The sequence below is a fragment of the Tamandua tetradactyla genome, chromosome 17 (assembly GCF_023851605.1).
Source record: "Tamandua tetradactyla isolate mTamTet1 chromosome 17, mTamTet1.pri, whole genome shotgun sequence".
Lineage (NCBI taxonomy): Eukaryota > Metazoa > Chordata > Mammalia > Pilosa > Myrmecophagidae > Tamandua > Tamandua tetradactyla.
In genome coordinates this window covers 11928505-11942758 of record NC_135343.1, presented here as the reverse complement: position 1 = coordinate 11942758, position 14254 = coordinate 11928505, and the positions used below count along the sequence as shown (strand labels likewise).

The 14254-nt window shown below is 32.9% G+C and overlaps 1 protein-coding gene across 2 annotated transcripts in view; it reads right to left on the bottom strand.

Annotated features, from left to right (window-relative positions):
• Positions 1-14254, bottom strand: part of LOC143661492 (uncharacterized) — a 72327-nt gene that overhangs the window by 43366 nt on the left and 14707 nt on the right. The window contains exon 2 of one of the 2 annotated variants that reach the window (XM_077135084.1): positions 3820-3892. The exons of the other annotated variant lie outside the window; for it this stretch is intronic. Within the exon in view, the coding sequence (XP_076991199.1) occupies positions 3820-3829 (10 nt within the window). The 5' untranslated portion in view covers positions 3830-3892. The remainder of the gene's footprint in view (positions 1-3819; positions 3893-14254) is intronic. 2 annotated transcript variants of the gene reach the window in all.

The window sequence follows — 14254 nt, the reverse complement described above, 5'->3', positions numbered from 1 at the left end:
ACTGCTATGGCTTAAAGTAATAACAGATTTATTGCTGTAGAGTTGAGTTAAAACAAACTGCTTATATTGAAAGTGTCGATATAAATTAAATTATATTAAATTTAATTTAAAAATTAAATTTGTCCTATATGTATACCTGTAAAAGCGTAATCATAATTCAAGAGAAGGGTTTGTTTTGTTCCTATTTGTAATCCCTCAATCCATCACCTCCCAGTACCCTCCATTCCTAGGCAATCACTCATCTATATTCTATCGGTAGAGATTACCTCACATTTTCTAGAATACTCTACTGCTGTATAAATGGAATCATATAGTACGCATTCTTTTTTGTCTGGCTTTATTTCCTCAGCATAATTTATCTTGAAATTTTTATTGATGTTGCCTGTATAAATAGCTCATTCCTTTTTATCTCTGAATACTATTTCAATGCATGGAATTCTGTTATAGCCATGCATTGAAACAGAATTTGCCATTCATTTGTTGATGACCATTTTCATTGTTTCTAGGATTTGGCTATTACAATTAAAACTGGTATATAAACATCTGAGTATAGGATAAGGTATATGCTTTCACTTCTTTGGGGTAAACATCAAATAGTGGAGTGGATGGGTAGTAAAACTGGAATATGTTTAATTTTGTAAGAAACCGTCAAACTTGTTTCAAAGTGGACATCAGTTTAATTTCTCACAAGGAATGAGAGGTACAAATACTCCACATTCTCTGCATAATTTGGTATGGCCAGTATTTTTAAATTTTGACACTCAAATTGCTGTGTAGTGATATCTTGTAGTTTTAATTTGATTTTTCAGATGACTAAATGATATTGATAATTTCCATATTTGCTTATTTGCCATTTTTATATCTACTTCAGTGATGTTCAAATCATTTACCCAGTTTTGAGATTGGATTGCTTGTTTTCTTATTACTGAGTTTTGAGACTTTAAAATATTTCCTTCATGCAAACTTCTTACCAGATTTATGTGATTTTTAATTATTTTCTCTTAGTCTTTGGATTCTTTATAATTCTTTTAACAGTATTTTTCAAAGAATGAAAGTTTTTAATTTCTAGGAAGTCTAATTTAGCAATTGCTTTTTCAATGGAGCATGCTTTCAGTGTTTCATATAAGAAATATTTGCCTACCCCAAAGTCACACATATTTTCCCTTATATTCTTTCTACATGTTTTATGATTTTAGTTTTCACATGTAAATCTGTGATTCATGCATAATTTGTGCATATAGTACAAACTGTGGATAATGTTCATTTGTCCATGTATTCTGTTGATGAAAATATTCTCCTGTCTCCAGTAATTGCCTTTACACTTTTATAAAAACAAGTCAATTGATTTAAATGTTCAAGTAGATCTGGTTCTCTATTCCTTGCAATTAATCTATCTGTTCCAATTGAAAATATCATTCTACTTGATCTGTCAATGTCAATACCATACCATTTTGATTACTGTAGCTTTGTAATAAGGCTTAAAGTCAGGCAGGGTAAATCCTCCAAGTTGTTTCTAGAAAAGTTGTTTTGACTGTTCTAGGACCTTTGCATTCCCATACTAAGTTTAGAATCAGATTTCAAATTCCTACAAAAAAAAAAAGTCTTGCTTTAACTTTGATTGGAATTGCATTGAATTTATGAGAAGATGACAGTTTAATACCATTGAGTTTCCTGATCCATGAACATGATATGTGTCTCTATTTGTTTAGGTTTTTATATTAATGTCTGTACAATCTGTAGTGATGTCACACCTCTCATTGTTTTTATTGACAACTAGTGTGTTCTCTTTTTTTTCCCGGACCATTATAGTTAGAGATCTTTCAATGTTCTTGATCTTCTCCAAGAATCACCATTTCATTTCAATTGATCTTCTGCATTGTTTTTTCTGTTTTGTGGGCCATAAATTTCCATTCTTTTCTCTAGTGAATCTTATCTTCTGCTTTATGCCACATTTCATTTGCCTTTTTAAAACTATTTCTTAAGGTGGAAGTTCAGAAGTTCACTTGATTTGAGACTTTTCTTGGTTTTTAATATAGGCAATAAGTGCTATAATTTCCTTCTAACTACTACCTTACCTTCATCCCACACATTTTAGTATGTTGTTTTATTCAGTTTCAAATATTTTTAAGTTTCCACTTTATTTCCTTTTTGTCACATGGATTATTTGTAAGTATATTATTTAGTTCACAGTATGTGTAAATTTTCCAGTTATATTTCAGTTACTCATTTCCATTTCAATCCATTTTATTCAGCTAGTCATTAAATTGTAATATAAAAACTGACAAAGAAAAAAAGAAAATTTGAATGGTACTATTATCTTTAATAATGTAATCAATATATTTATAATGCAGAAACACTCTCCTGGTATATTTCTAGTAGACACTTAACCCCATCCCCCCAAAATATGCACAATGGAATTGTTCAAATCCAGAATTGTAGCAAAAATGGCAAACAACTCAAATGGTAATTAAAAGAGTAGATATAAAAGTATAATATATTAATGCATTGAATATATATATATAGCAGTAAAATTGAACTATGTCTGTCTTCATCAACATTGATGAATCTAATAAAAACTGAGTGAAGAACAAGTCATAGCATCCATGCAATAAGGTTTTTCATATATAAACTATTTTAAATTATTCTGAATAGTATATTGTTTTTGAATACATATGTTGTAAAACTATAAAGATAAACAAAGGATTAATAACTCAAGATCTCTTTTGAGAGAGTGGGACAGAGGGGATGAGATTGGGGAACAATTAGAAGATTGCATTGTTATTGGCAATATGTTATTTCTTACACTGGCTACATGAGTTAATAGGTAATGGTATTCATTTTGCTACTATTATTTAAAAGATACATATATGTTATAAATAATTTCTAGGCATGATTTATTTCACTATAGCCACAGATTGAATTCTTTGTAACTTCAAAGGTGGTTGACATATTCACTGAACTCCCCTTTTCATTTGACTAAACCCTCCTCACGTTGTAAGTCTGATAGCAGCATCGTCATCATAAAACCTCAGACTGCCCATTCAGGACCCCCACCCACCCCCATTCTACCACTCTCCCTAAAATGTTGTGGGCAGTGACCCTTTTTATGTGCTACTATGTATTTTTACCATACTCTGTATACCTCTTTATCTTGTTATTTTATACTTTACTTTCCATAAAAATTGTGGCTTGATTACCCATAGAATCTGTGCTTAAGTCCATTGCTGTATACCCCAAAGTCCATTACAAATGCCTGAAACATAACAGATGCTCAATAAATGTGTTCCTGATGGATGGGTGGAAGGAAAGATACCTAGGTAAATGAGAGAAGGTACGTGTGTTCATTAGTTTTCAGTACACTGTTTTATTTGCCTTAAATTTGCTTTGGAGAACAAGCATGGTTTCTATTACCATATTCATCTTTGCAGTATTGTACCAGGTAAACAGATGTTCATCATGTACAAGAGTAGAGCATGCATATTGTCATTGGTAAAGTTTATGAAATGAAATTACATAAAGGAAGAAAATGAATGTAAATAAGGAAAACATTGCTGTGAGTATAAAATTCAGAATTAACTTTTCGCGGGGACTTTAACATGGGCTCTGCCATAGCCTTCAGAGCCGTCATGGCTCCCTAACTTCAATGAAGCAGGCGATCTTTTATATTTAAGAAGCTTTTAAAAATTTCCATTGTACTTCAGCTCATTTTCTTCCCAAATACCTCATACCCTCAAGACTTAAAACCAGCCACAATGAAAATTTTGGCATTAATTCAGAAGTGATAGTCTAAACCAAATAGGAAGGGACTAATTTACCTACTGATATACATGGATCCAATATCGTGTTGCCCACGTTGTATATGAAGGTCCTAAGACTGGAAAGGAAACTGAATCTGGCAAAATAAAATGCAATTTAGCTGTAGTCAAGAATATAAACTGGGTAAGAGGAATATAACTTGGGTTATAGTAGTAATAATAGTTATAACCAACACATAAAGCAATTAATATGTATAGTGAGACAATGAGCCATATTGAAATCCTAAATAATCAATGCTGCGAGACAGGCACCATCATTAATCTCAGTGATAAGGAAATTATTCTCGAAGATTAAGTACCTTTCCCAACATCCCACAGCAAGAACAGAATCCTAAATCAAGCTACTTCCTTCTTGTTCTGAATACTTTTTTTTGCCTTATAACAATGGTTCTCTCTTCTTTGGAATTTCAAATTTTCACTCTTTAAAACAAGTGATTCTGTTACTTAAATTTCTATTTAATTTCAATTTATTTTTAACTTTGCAGGTTGTTATTAAGTGACATGATCATATGACTAAAGGAAACAGTACAGAAGTACAATTTTGAACAAAAAATATTAAGCAAATTTTAGGCTGAGTGCTTTCCTGTTTTGTTTTGGTTTTTTTCTATGTTTACCCTATCTTTCTTTTTTATTTCTGTATGGGCAGGTACCAGAAATCAAACCCAGATCTCCGGCATGGCAGGGGAGAATTCTGCCACTGGGTCACCATCACAGTGTCCTACCCTATCTTTCATGCTACTGATACTAGTGATGGTATTTAGGTGAGCACTTTGTCCCCGACAAATTTATTTAGCCTTAGCTTATACAACAATGCAGCTTCTTCATGCCAATTAGCTTTTTTTGCCAAGTTCGAACTTAAGAATCTTTCCTTATTCTTCATGTAATATTTTTTTTTCTTCCTTCTCAGTTTTTGATCTGTGCTTCTTACTTGGTAAGCCGTTGGCAAGAGATAGATGATTCTAGAAACCATCCAAGTTCAGAACAAAATATCCACAAGGTTATTTTTTGCCAGCAAAGGGCATGTTCACAATACTGGGGGATATTCAAAATGAGTCATTGAATTAAAATGCATTTATACTTAATAAAGAATGACTTCAATGTGTTGATTCTCCTTACATTAAATAGAACTTCCATCTATTACTCTGTGAAACAGCAGCTTGCAAGTACAAAATTGGTGCAAACTGCATGATCCAGTGGACAGTTTTCCTCCAATGTCCATGTGGGATTTGTGCTAAGAGAATTGGGACATCCCAGAATCTAAAGACCATCTTTCTGTACCCTAAGCATTTCTGATCTCTGCTACATAAAATGCAAAACCCCAAATGGCAGAATTTTGTGTTAGCTGAGAAATTCCTTTGTTTCCATCATGCCAGCATCATGACTGCAACACAGTGTTCGTTTAAATATTAAATTAAAAATTGAACTATCCTTTATCTCCCAGATTTTCTTTGAAGCTTATATGTATTAACATTTCCTTCAATTCTCCCTGACTGAGCTTATCACAGATCCTTCGAGCAGTAAAGTAGCTTTCCTTGATAAGTGTACTCATACTTGTCCTTTGAAAGGCTTTAAGTAAATTTAGTGTTTTTCAGAAAGACATGTACCTACTGCTATCTACTTTTTCTGCTCTGCTTTCAGAAATCCCTTCTAAACTATTCCGTTGAATTATTGGCTAAGTTAATAAATATGTGTGTAAAATGTATTAGTATTTCAATGTGTGCCTAAGGAGTCTTTTGACTGTTGAAATGTTATCAAAATGTTTTCAAAATCGCTTTGCACAATGTAAAGTTCAGCATACTTCTTTTATAGTAAAACATTTCCAGCGTCATATAGTCTCTTAAGATCTTCTGTAATATTATTTCCTGGTAGTAAAATCCCAAATATTGTGTGTACGTTTGAAAGCTGCCAGAATGCAGTATACCAGAAGTGGAATGGCTTTTATAAAGAGGAATATAATAAGTCACAAGTTTACAGTTCTAAGGAAGTGCAAGTGTCCAAATTAAGGCACCAACAAGAGGTTACCTTCACTCAAGGAAGGCTGATGGGTCTGGAACACCTCTGTCAGCTGGGAAGCCACATGGCTGGCATCTGCTGGTCCCTTGTTCCTAGGCTCTGTTGTTTTCAGCCTCTGTTCCTGTGGGGGTTCCTTACTTTACTTCTCCATGGTTGGCTTTCATGTCTTGGCTTCCATTGGTTCTCTCCAAGTTCTGGCTTGCTTAACATCTCATGGCGATGTCTGCTAGACTCCAAGCATCTCCAAACATCCTCTGTTCTCTGAAGCAACTGTTCTTCAACCATCTACATCTGCTCTTTCTGTAGACTCTGAAACTTCTGTCAGTTCTGTTATTTCTAACTCTCTCCACGATGTTTCCTCTTTTAAAGGATACCAGTAAAATAATCAAGACCCACCTGGAAAGGGTGGAGTCACATCTGCATCTAACCAAAGGATCAAACCCACAATTGGGCGTGTCACATCTCCATAGAGATAATCTAATCAAATGTTTGCGACATACGGTATTGAATCAGGATTAAAAGAAATGGTTGTTCCCACAAGATTGGATCAGGATTAAAAAACATGGGATTTCTGGAGTCCATAATACTTTCAAACTGGCACATATTTTATCAGGTTGGAAATGAAGAACTATTGTCTTAAACAGTAAAAAATGCAATTTGAATATTCAAAAAAGAAATAGAAAGTTGAATGCCTATTTTGTGGACATTTTTCCTAGCCTTACATAGTTTAATTCTCATTCCAATTCTGTGAACTTTTTTTCTGAATTTCTTATAAAATGAAAATATTAAAGATCAGAGAAGTGAAATGCTTTACCCAAACAATTATCAAATACCAAATTTGGAGTTCAAACCTACCTGCACTTAACCCCAAAGTCCCTATTTTGTCCACTAACACCATACTGATTTTCAAAATATAGGGTATGAGCTCTTCCCTCAGTGCAATACCTCATGATCTTTGGATTGCATAAGAGAGACCATAAAAAGGAAAGAGAGAGAAGATTTTAAAATACGAGGAAAATTTCAAATATCCCTTTTGTGGGGAACTGGGTGGATTAGTGGAGTTAAAAAGTGTTCATTGATAAGAAATGATGAATATGCAACTATGTGATGATATTAAGAATTACTGATTGTACATGTAGAATGGAATGATTTCTAAATGTTTTGTTAATTTTTTTAATTAATAAAAAAAAAGTGTTCATTGATACCATGAGTCAGTCAATAGATAGTTTTTGCTTGATCAATGATCTTTGGCATGATTTTGACAGGGAAAGGCAAAATAAGCATTTACTGAACAACTGCTGTTAAATTCCTACACACACAGCTAGGCACTCTCACATATTTTATGTTATTCAATCCCCAAAACACTCTCCATACAAGCAAACACATTTTTAAATGCAAGATAAATTTGAGTCCATGTTCTTCTCAATGCACCTTGATGGGTAAATGCCTTGATGATTGGTCCCAATATGGAGAAAGCTATGTGTAGGTGATAAAAAATGGAATAATAAAAAATCAAAGAAGTCTAATAATATTATTTACACGATCTTTCTTATACATAGTAGATAGTATTTGAGTCAAATCGGGGCTCAATTTATTGTGCCATCTCTAACTCTCTTTATAAGTTTAGGTTGTTGAGGTACTTAATCTTCAATTTCCTCATCTATACAATGGGACAATCATCCCTCCTCCCTAAGGGGTAAGGATTAAGTAAAGGAATTCATGTAAAATGTTTGTACAGATTCTGTAGAGGAAGACAAGTGTGAATATTTATATAAATAGGTGACCAGGAAATTAAAATCAGTTTCCTCTGCTTGGTGGGAATTGAGCTCATTTGTGGAGAAGGAATAACAGGATTACTGAAGAATCACCAGACTACTAAAAACTAGAAAAAAGAATTTTTGCTCTAATCCTAATGCTAAAGTCATTAGCCTAAGCAACAAAAGTTATTTTGAAAATCCCTCCAGAAAACCAGCTAGGACATCTAAGCTAAGATTTTCTGCCAAAATTCATCTAAATCCAAGGAGTCCACCAAAAGCCTCTAACTTATGTGCAGATATCCAGCAGGGTATAGATTCATTTGAACGTATTGAGAGCCTCCTGAAGGAGACGCAATGATTCATTTCTTGGGATGATGAAGCCTAAGGATATATGCTGGCCAGAGGAGTAACTTGGAAATTTGTTCCCCCACTGCAGAGTATTAAGGGAGAGGAAGAAAGGAGTGATACCAATCAGGCCCCACTCATGACTTCTAGCATAAGAAATAACCTGTAAGTGAGGCAGGAAAGAGAGAGAGGAGGGGAAACCACCATGATATCAACTAATAAAAATCAGCCAAAGATCTAAATAGTAAAGCATCCCATGAAATGTGGGTAAGACATGCTGTGAGATATGCCCAACTGGCATCCAGAATACCTGCTTCCTCTCCAGGAAAGCCTGAAAGGCACATGCCTCCAGGATGGGGACAATAGCACGTCTGTTTGGAAAATGTTCCGAAACAACATTTTAATTCGAAGCTGTTGACTGCTCTGACCATTACTGTGCAAAGAGCCGGCCAGCAAAGGATGGCCTTCATTCACTCATGAGTAATATTCATGAAGTATCACAAATGGAATATCTACAGGGTTGATTTAAAACCAACAGGAGGAAAGGAGCATAGGAAGCAAAAGGTAACAGGTTGGTAGAAATCAGAAAAGAAATAAGAAGTCTCGATAAAATTGTTGCAGAAGTGAATACTGTTATATGTAGCAAGACAAAGATAAAAGGAAAAGAAGAATTTTAGCAATTATACTCGACACTTTCAAGGTATTTAATATAAAAGGGAACTAGAACATGATGTAGCTGCTAAAGAGAGGGTAGAGAAGACAAAAGTGATAATACAGGAGAGCTAGCCCAACTACCCTTCAAGTGACAATTAATTTAAAAAAAAAAAAAGTATGGTACTCTATGCAATGGAACATTGTAAAGAAAATTTTCCAATATCTATTTTACCAGTGAAATAAAAACAGTGCAGCAGAACATATTGGACCCACCACCATTTGCTTAAAAGTAAAGAAAAGAAAAACTGTAGCATACAATGCTTCTTATGAGAGATGTGAGTGAACAGAAGACAGGCAGGAGAAGGAGTTACTTTTCACTCTATGTATTTTTCTTTAAATGTGATAAAATGCACATAACATGAACAATGTTTAACCATTTTTAAATGGACAATTCTGTAACATTAACTACATTGACCGCATTGCATAACTTACACCACTCTTTCTGGAGTATTTTCATGATCCCAGACTAAAACTTACACCCACTGTACCATCCCTAGTAGCCACTATTCTGCTCTCTATCTCCATGTAATTGCTTGTTCTAAGAATTACAGAGAAGAGATATCATACAATATTTGTCATTTTATATCTGGCTTATTTAATTCACCATGATGCTTTCGAGGTTCATCCATGATGTAGCATGTACCCGCACTTCATTTCTTTTTATGGATGAATAATATTTCATTGTACAAATACATCACAATTTGTTTATGCATTCATCTGTTGTTGGGCAGTTGGGTTGCTTCCACCTTCTGCCACAGAATAATGTTGCAATAAACTTTGATGTACAAATAGCTATCTGAGCCTTGCTTGCAAATATTTGGGGATATATAACTAAGAGTGGAATTGCTGAATCATATGGTAATTTGCTGTTTGCCTTTCTGAGAAAGTGGCCAACTATTTTCCATAGTGGCCGTACCATTTTACATCCACACCAACAATGCACTGAGGTCCCTTCTTCTCTGCATCCTCACCAATACTTGTTATTTTCTATTTTTGTTTATTTAAAAACAGCCATCCTGGTGGGTATGAAGGTGAATCCCATTGTAGTTTTTATTTGTATTCTATAATGGCAAATGATGTTGATTATCTTTTCATATGTCTATTGGTCATTTGTATATTCTCTTTGAAGAAATGTCTATTCAATTCCTTAGCCCAATTTTTAAATGGGTTGTTTGTTTTTCTGTTGTTGAGTTGTAGGAGTACTTTTTACATTCTGGATAGTAAATCCTCATCATATATATGGTTTTCAAATATTTCTTCCATTGTTTAGGTTGTCTTTTCACTTTCTTGAAAATATCCTTTAATGCACAAAAGTTTTTAATTTTGGTAGAGTCTCATTTATCTTTTCTTTCTTCTGTTGTTCTTACTTTTGGTGTAAAATCTAAAATCTACTGCCTATAACAAGATCCAGAATTATTTCCCAAAGATTTCTTGTAAGAGTTGAATAATTTAGTTATATTTAGTTAACAGATCCATTCTGAATTAATATTTGCTTGTGATGAGAAGTACAGGTCCAAATATATTCTTTTATGTGTGGGTTTCCAAGTTTCTAAGCACCATTAGTTGAAGAAACTATTCTTTTCCCATTGAGTAGACTTGGAGCCCTGGTTAAAATCAAGGTGTTGATTTTGGTTGCAGTGTTTGGATTTAGCTCTGGACTCCCAATTTCATTTCAGTGGTTTATATCACTATCCTTATAGCAGTACCACACTGTTGTATGGCTTCGTAGTAGGTTTGAAGTTAAGAAGTGTTAATTCTCCAATTGTTTTTTTTCTCTTTGTCAAAGTTATTTTGGATATTTGGGGCCTCTTGAGATTCCATATGATTGTTTTTTTTTCTTTTTTCTTTTTTTTTTTGTATGCTATGTGGTGGGGGTCACACTTCATTCTTTTTCCATGTGAATATCCTGTTATTGCAGCACGATTTGTTGGAAAGTTTGCAAGAATTTGAGGATCAGCTTTTCCATTTCTGCATGAGACTGTTGCTGGAATTTTTATAGGGATTGCACTGAACTTGTAGTTTACTTTAGGAAGTAATGACGTCTAACAATATTAAGTCTTCAAATCAATGAACACAAGATGTTTTTACATTTATTTGGGTCTTAATTTTCTTTTGACAATATATTATAATTTTCACTGGATATCTTTACTGTCTTAGTTGTTTATTTCTATGTATTTTATTCTTTAACATTCTATTGTAAATTGAATTGTGCTTCTTAATTTCCATTTCAGATTGTTCATTATGATATGCAGAAAAACAACTAGCTATTGCAAGTTTATCTTGTATCCTACAACTTTGCTGATTTGTTTATTTGTTCTAGTAGCTTTCTTATGGATTCATTGGGGTTCCCTATATACAGGCTCGTGTCATATGAGAATAGGGATAGTTTTACTTCTTCTTTTCTGATTTGGATGGCTTTTATTTATTTTCTTTACTGATTCTCTGGCTAGAAATTCCAAGAAAATTTCACTTAACAACAGTGACAGTGAGCATGTTTCTCTTGTTATCTTAGGGTGGAATGCTTTCAGTCTTTCACCATTGAGTGTGAAATTTGCTGTGGATTTTTCATTAATAGTCTTTATCATGCTGAGAAAGTCATCTTCTATTCCTAGTTTTCTGAGTGTTTTTATCATGAAAGAATGTTGGATAGTGTCAAACACCTCTTTTGCAACAGTTGAGATGATTACATGTGTGTGTGTGTGTTTTCCTTCTTTCTATTAATGTGGTGTATTACATTGATAGGTTTCATAGGTTGAACCACCCTTGCATTCCTGTTGGCCATGAAGTATAATCTTTCTAATATGGATTTGATTTGTCAGTATTTTTTTAGAAATATTGAATCACGTGCTGTCTCTACCTGTCTTTGGTATCAGGATGATAATGGCCTCATAGAATGAGTTGGGAAGTGTTCCATTTTCTTCCATTTTTTGGAAGAGTTTGAGAAGAATAGGTGTTAAATCTTTTTTAAATGTTTGATAAAATTTCAGTAAAGCATCCAGGCATGGACTTTTTTTTTTTGGTAAGGTTTTTAATGCTAATTCAATCTCCTTACTTATTATAGGTATGTTGAGATTTCCAGCTTTTTCTTGTGTCAGATTAGGTCATTTGTGTGCTTCTAGACATTTGTTCATTTTCATATAGGTTTTCTAACATGTTGGCATAAAATTGTTCATAGTACCCTTTTGTCATCTTTTTTTTGTTTCAAGAAGGTGAATTGTAAAGTTACTACTTTTGTTCCTATATGTGGTTATTCGTGTCTACTCTCTTTTTCTTTGTCAGTTTACCTAAATGTTTGTCAATTTTATTGAGTTTTTTTTTTTTCAAAAAGCCTATTGTCTTTTTGGCTTTTCTATTATCTTTTCCATTGATCTCTGCTCTATTCCTTACATTTTCCTTCCTTCTAGTAACTTTGGATCTGGCTTCCTCTTCCTTTCCTAGATTCACTTGTAGCTGTGAAGTTAGTTGATTGATTTGTGATCATTCTTCTTTTTATATAAGTATTTAAAGTTAGAAATTTCCCTCTGAAAACTGCCTTCACTGAATCCCATAAATTTTATTATGTTTTCATAAACTCTAATTATTTCCTAATTTCCCTTTTGATTTCTTCTTTGACCAGCTGCTTAAAAGAATGTTTTTTAATTGTCCACATATTTGTAAATTCTCCAGTTTTCATTGTATTATTAATTTCTGGATTTATTCTGTTATGCACTGAGAAGATACTTTGTATGATTTCAGTATTTATCACTGTTAAGATTTGATTTTTGAACTAATGTATCATAGGTCTATCCTTGAAAATTATTCATGGGCACTTGAGGAAAACTGTTTCTACTGATATTGGGTGGAGTATTCCATATATGTCCATCAGATCTATTTGGCTAATAATGTTGTTCAAGACCACTATTTCCTTACTGATCTTCTGTTTAAATGTTCTATAAATTACTGAAAGTGCTTTATTGCCATCACTAAATTTTATCATATAACTGTCTTCAATTATGTTGATTTTTACTTCATGTTTTGGGGGTTTTATTTTATGTGCATATATACTTTATAGTCATATATCTTCTAGCTGGTTTGAACCTTTTATCAATATATATTATGTTTCTTTTTCTTTTTTAATCTTTTTTTTTAACCTAATGTCTATTTTGTCTTACAATAGATCTAACCATTCTCACTCTTTTTGGATTAATGTTTCCATACAATGTTTTTCCACCCTTTTACTTTCAAACTCTTTGTTTCTTTCCATCCAAAGTTAGACTCTTTTAGGTAGCATATAGATGAATCATGCTTTTTCATACAATCTACCAATCTCTGCCTTTTAGTAGGAAAATTTAATCCATTGACATTTAAAGTAATTACTGAGGAGGAAGTATTTACTTCTGCCATATAGCTATTTGTTTTCTATATGTCTTGTAAATTTTTTGTTTTTCAATTACTCTATTACTATCTTTTCTGTATATAATTACATTTTGTAATACACCATTTTGATTATCCCTTTTTTCCTTTTCTCAAGATATTTTTAGTTTTTTCTTAGTTATTACCTTTATAATTACTATTGACGTTATAAACTAATAACAACCTAGTTTGACTAGTTCCAACCTAACTTCAGTAGTATATAAACTCTCTACTCCTAAATATCACCATTCTTATCCCTCTGTTTTGCTATTGATATCATTATACTTTATATGCCCATTAACATAGATATAATTATTATATCACACATTTGCCTATTTGATAGCTTTATTATCTGTAAATGTCTTAATTTCTCCTTCAGTTTTGAAAGATAATTTTGTTGCATATAGAATTATTGATTGACAGGGGTTTTTTTCCTTTAAATTCTTTAAATATGCCCTTCTGGCTGCCTTCTGTCCTCCATGGTTTCTGAAGGGAAATATATCATTAATCTTATTTGGGATCCCTTATGTGTGACAATTTGTTTCTCTCATTGCTTTCAAAATTCTCTTTGACTTTAAATTTTGGCAATTTCACTATAATGTGCCATGTTGAAGATCTCTTGGAGTTTCTCTTGCTTGGAGTTCATTAAAATTCCTGAGTGTGTATATTCATATCTTTTATTAGATTTGGAAAGTGTTAATCCATTATTTATTCAAATAATTTGCATGCCTCTTTCCATCTCTCTTGTCCCTCTTGGACTCCAATGATGAGTAGGTTGATATCTTTGATGTTGTCTCATACATCCCTCAATTTATTTTCATTTTTCTTCTTTTTTTTTCTTTCTGTTTCTCACACTGGATAATTTCATTTGTCTTGACTTCATGTCCCCTGATCCTTTCTTTTACTTGTTAAAAATCTGCTTCCAAATCCATCTAATCAGTTTTTCATTTCAATTACTATATTTTGCAGCTCCAAAATGTATGTTGGTAATGTTTTATGATTAATATCTATTTATCTTTTTCAGACAATGTTTCCCTAATTTCCTATAGCTCCATGTATATGCGTTCCTTTACCTCATTGAACATATTTAAAGAATGAATATAAAATATTTTATTAATAATTATAATTATAAGCTACCTCAGGGATGATTTCCAGAAAATACTTTTTTTCCTTTGAATGGGCCGTACTTTCCTTTCTCTTTGTGTGTTTTGTAATTTT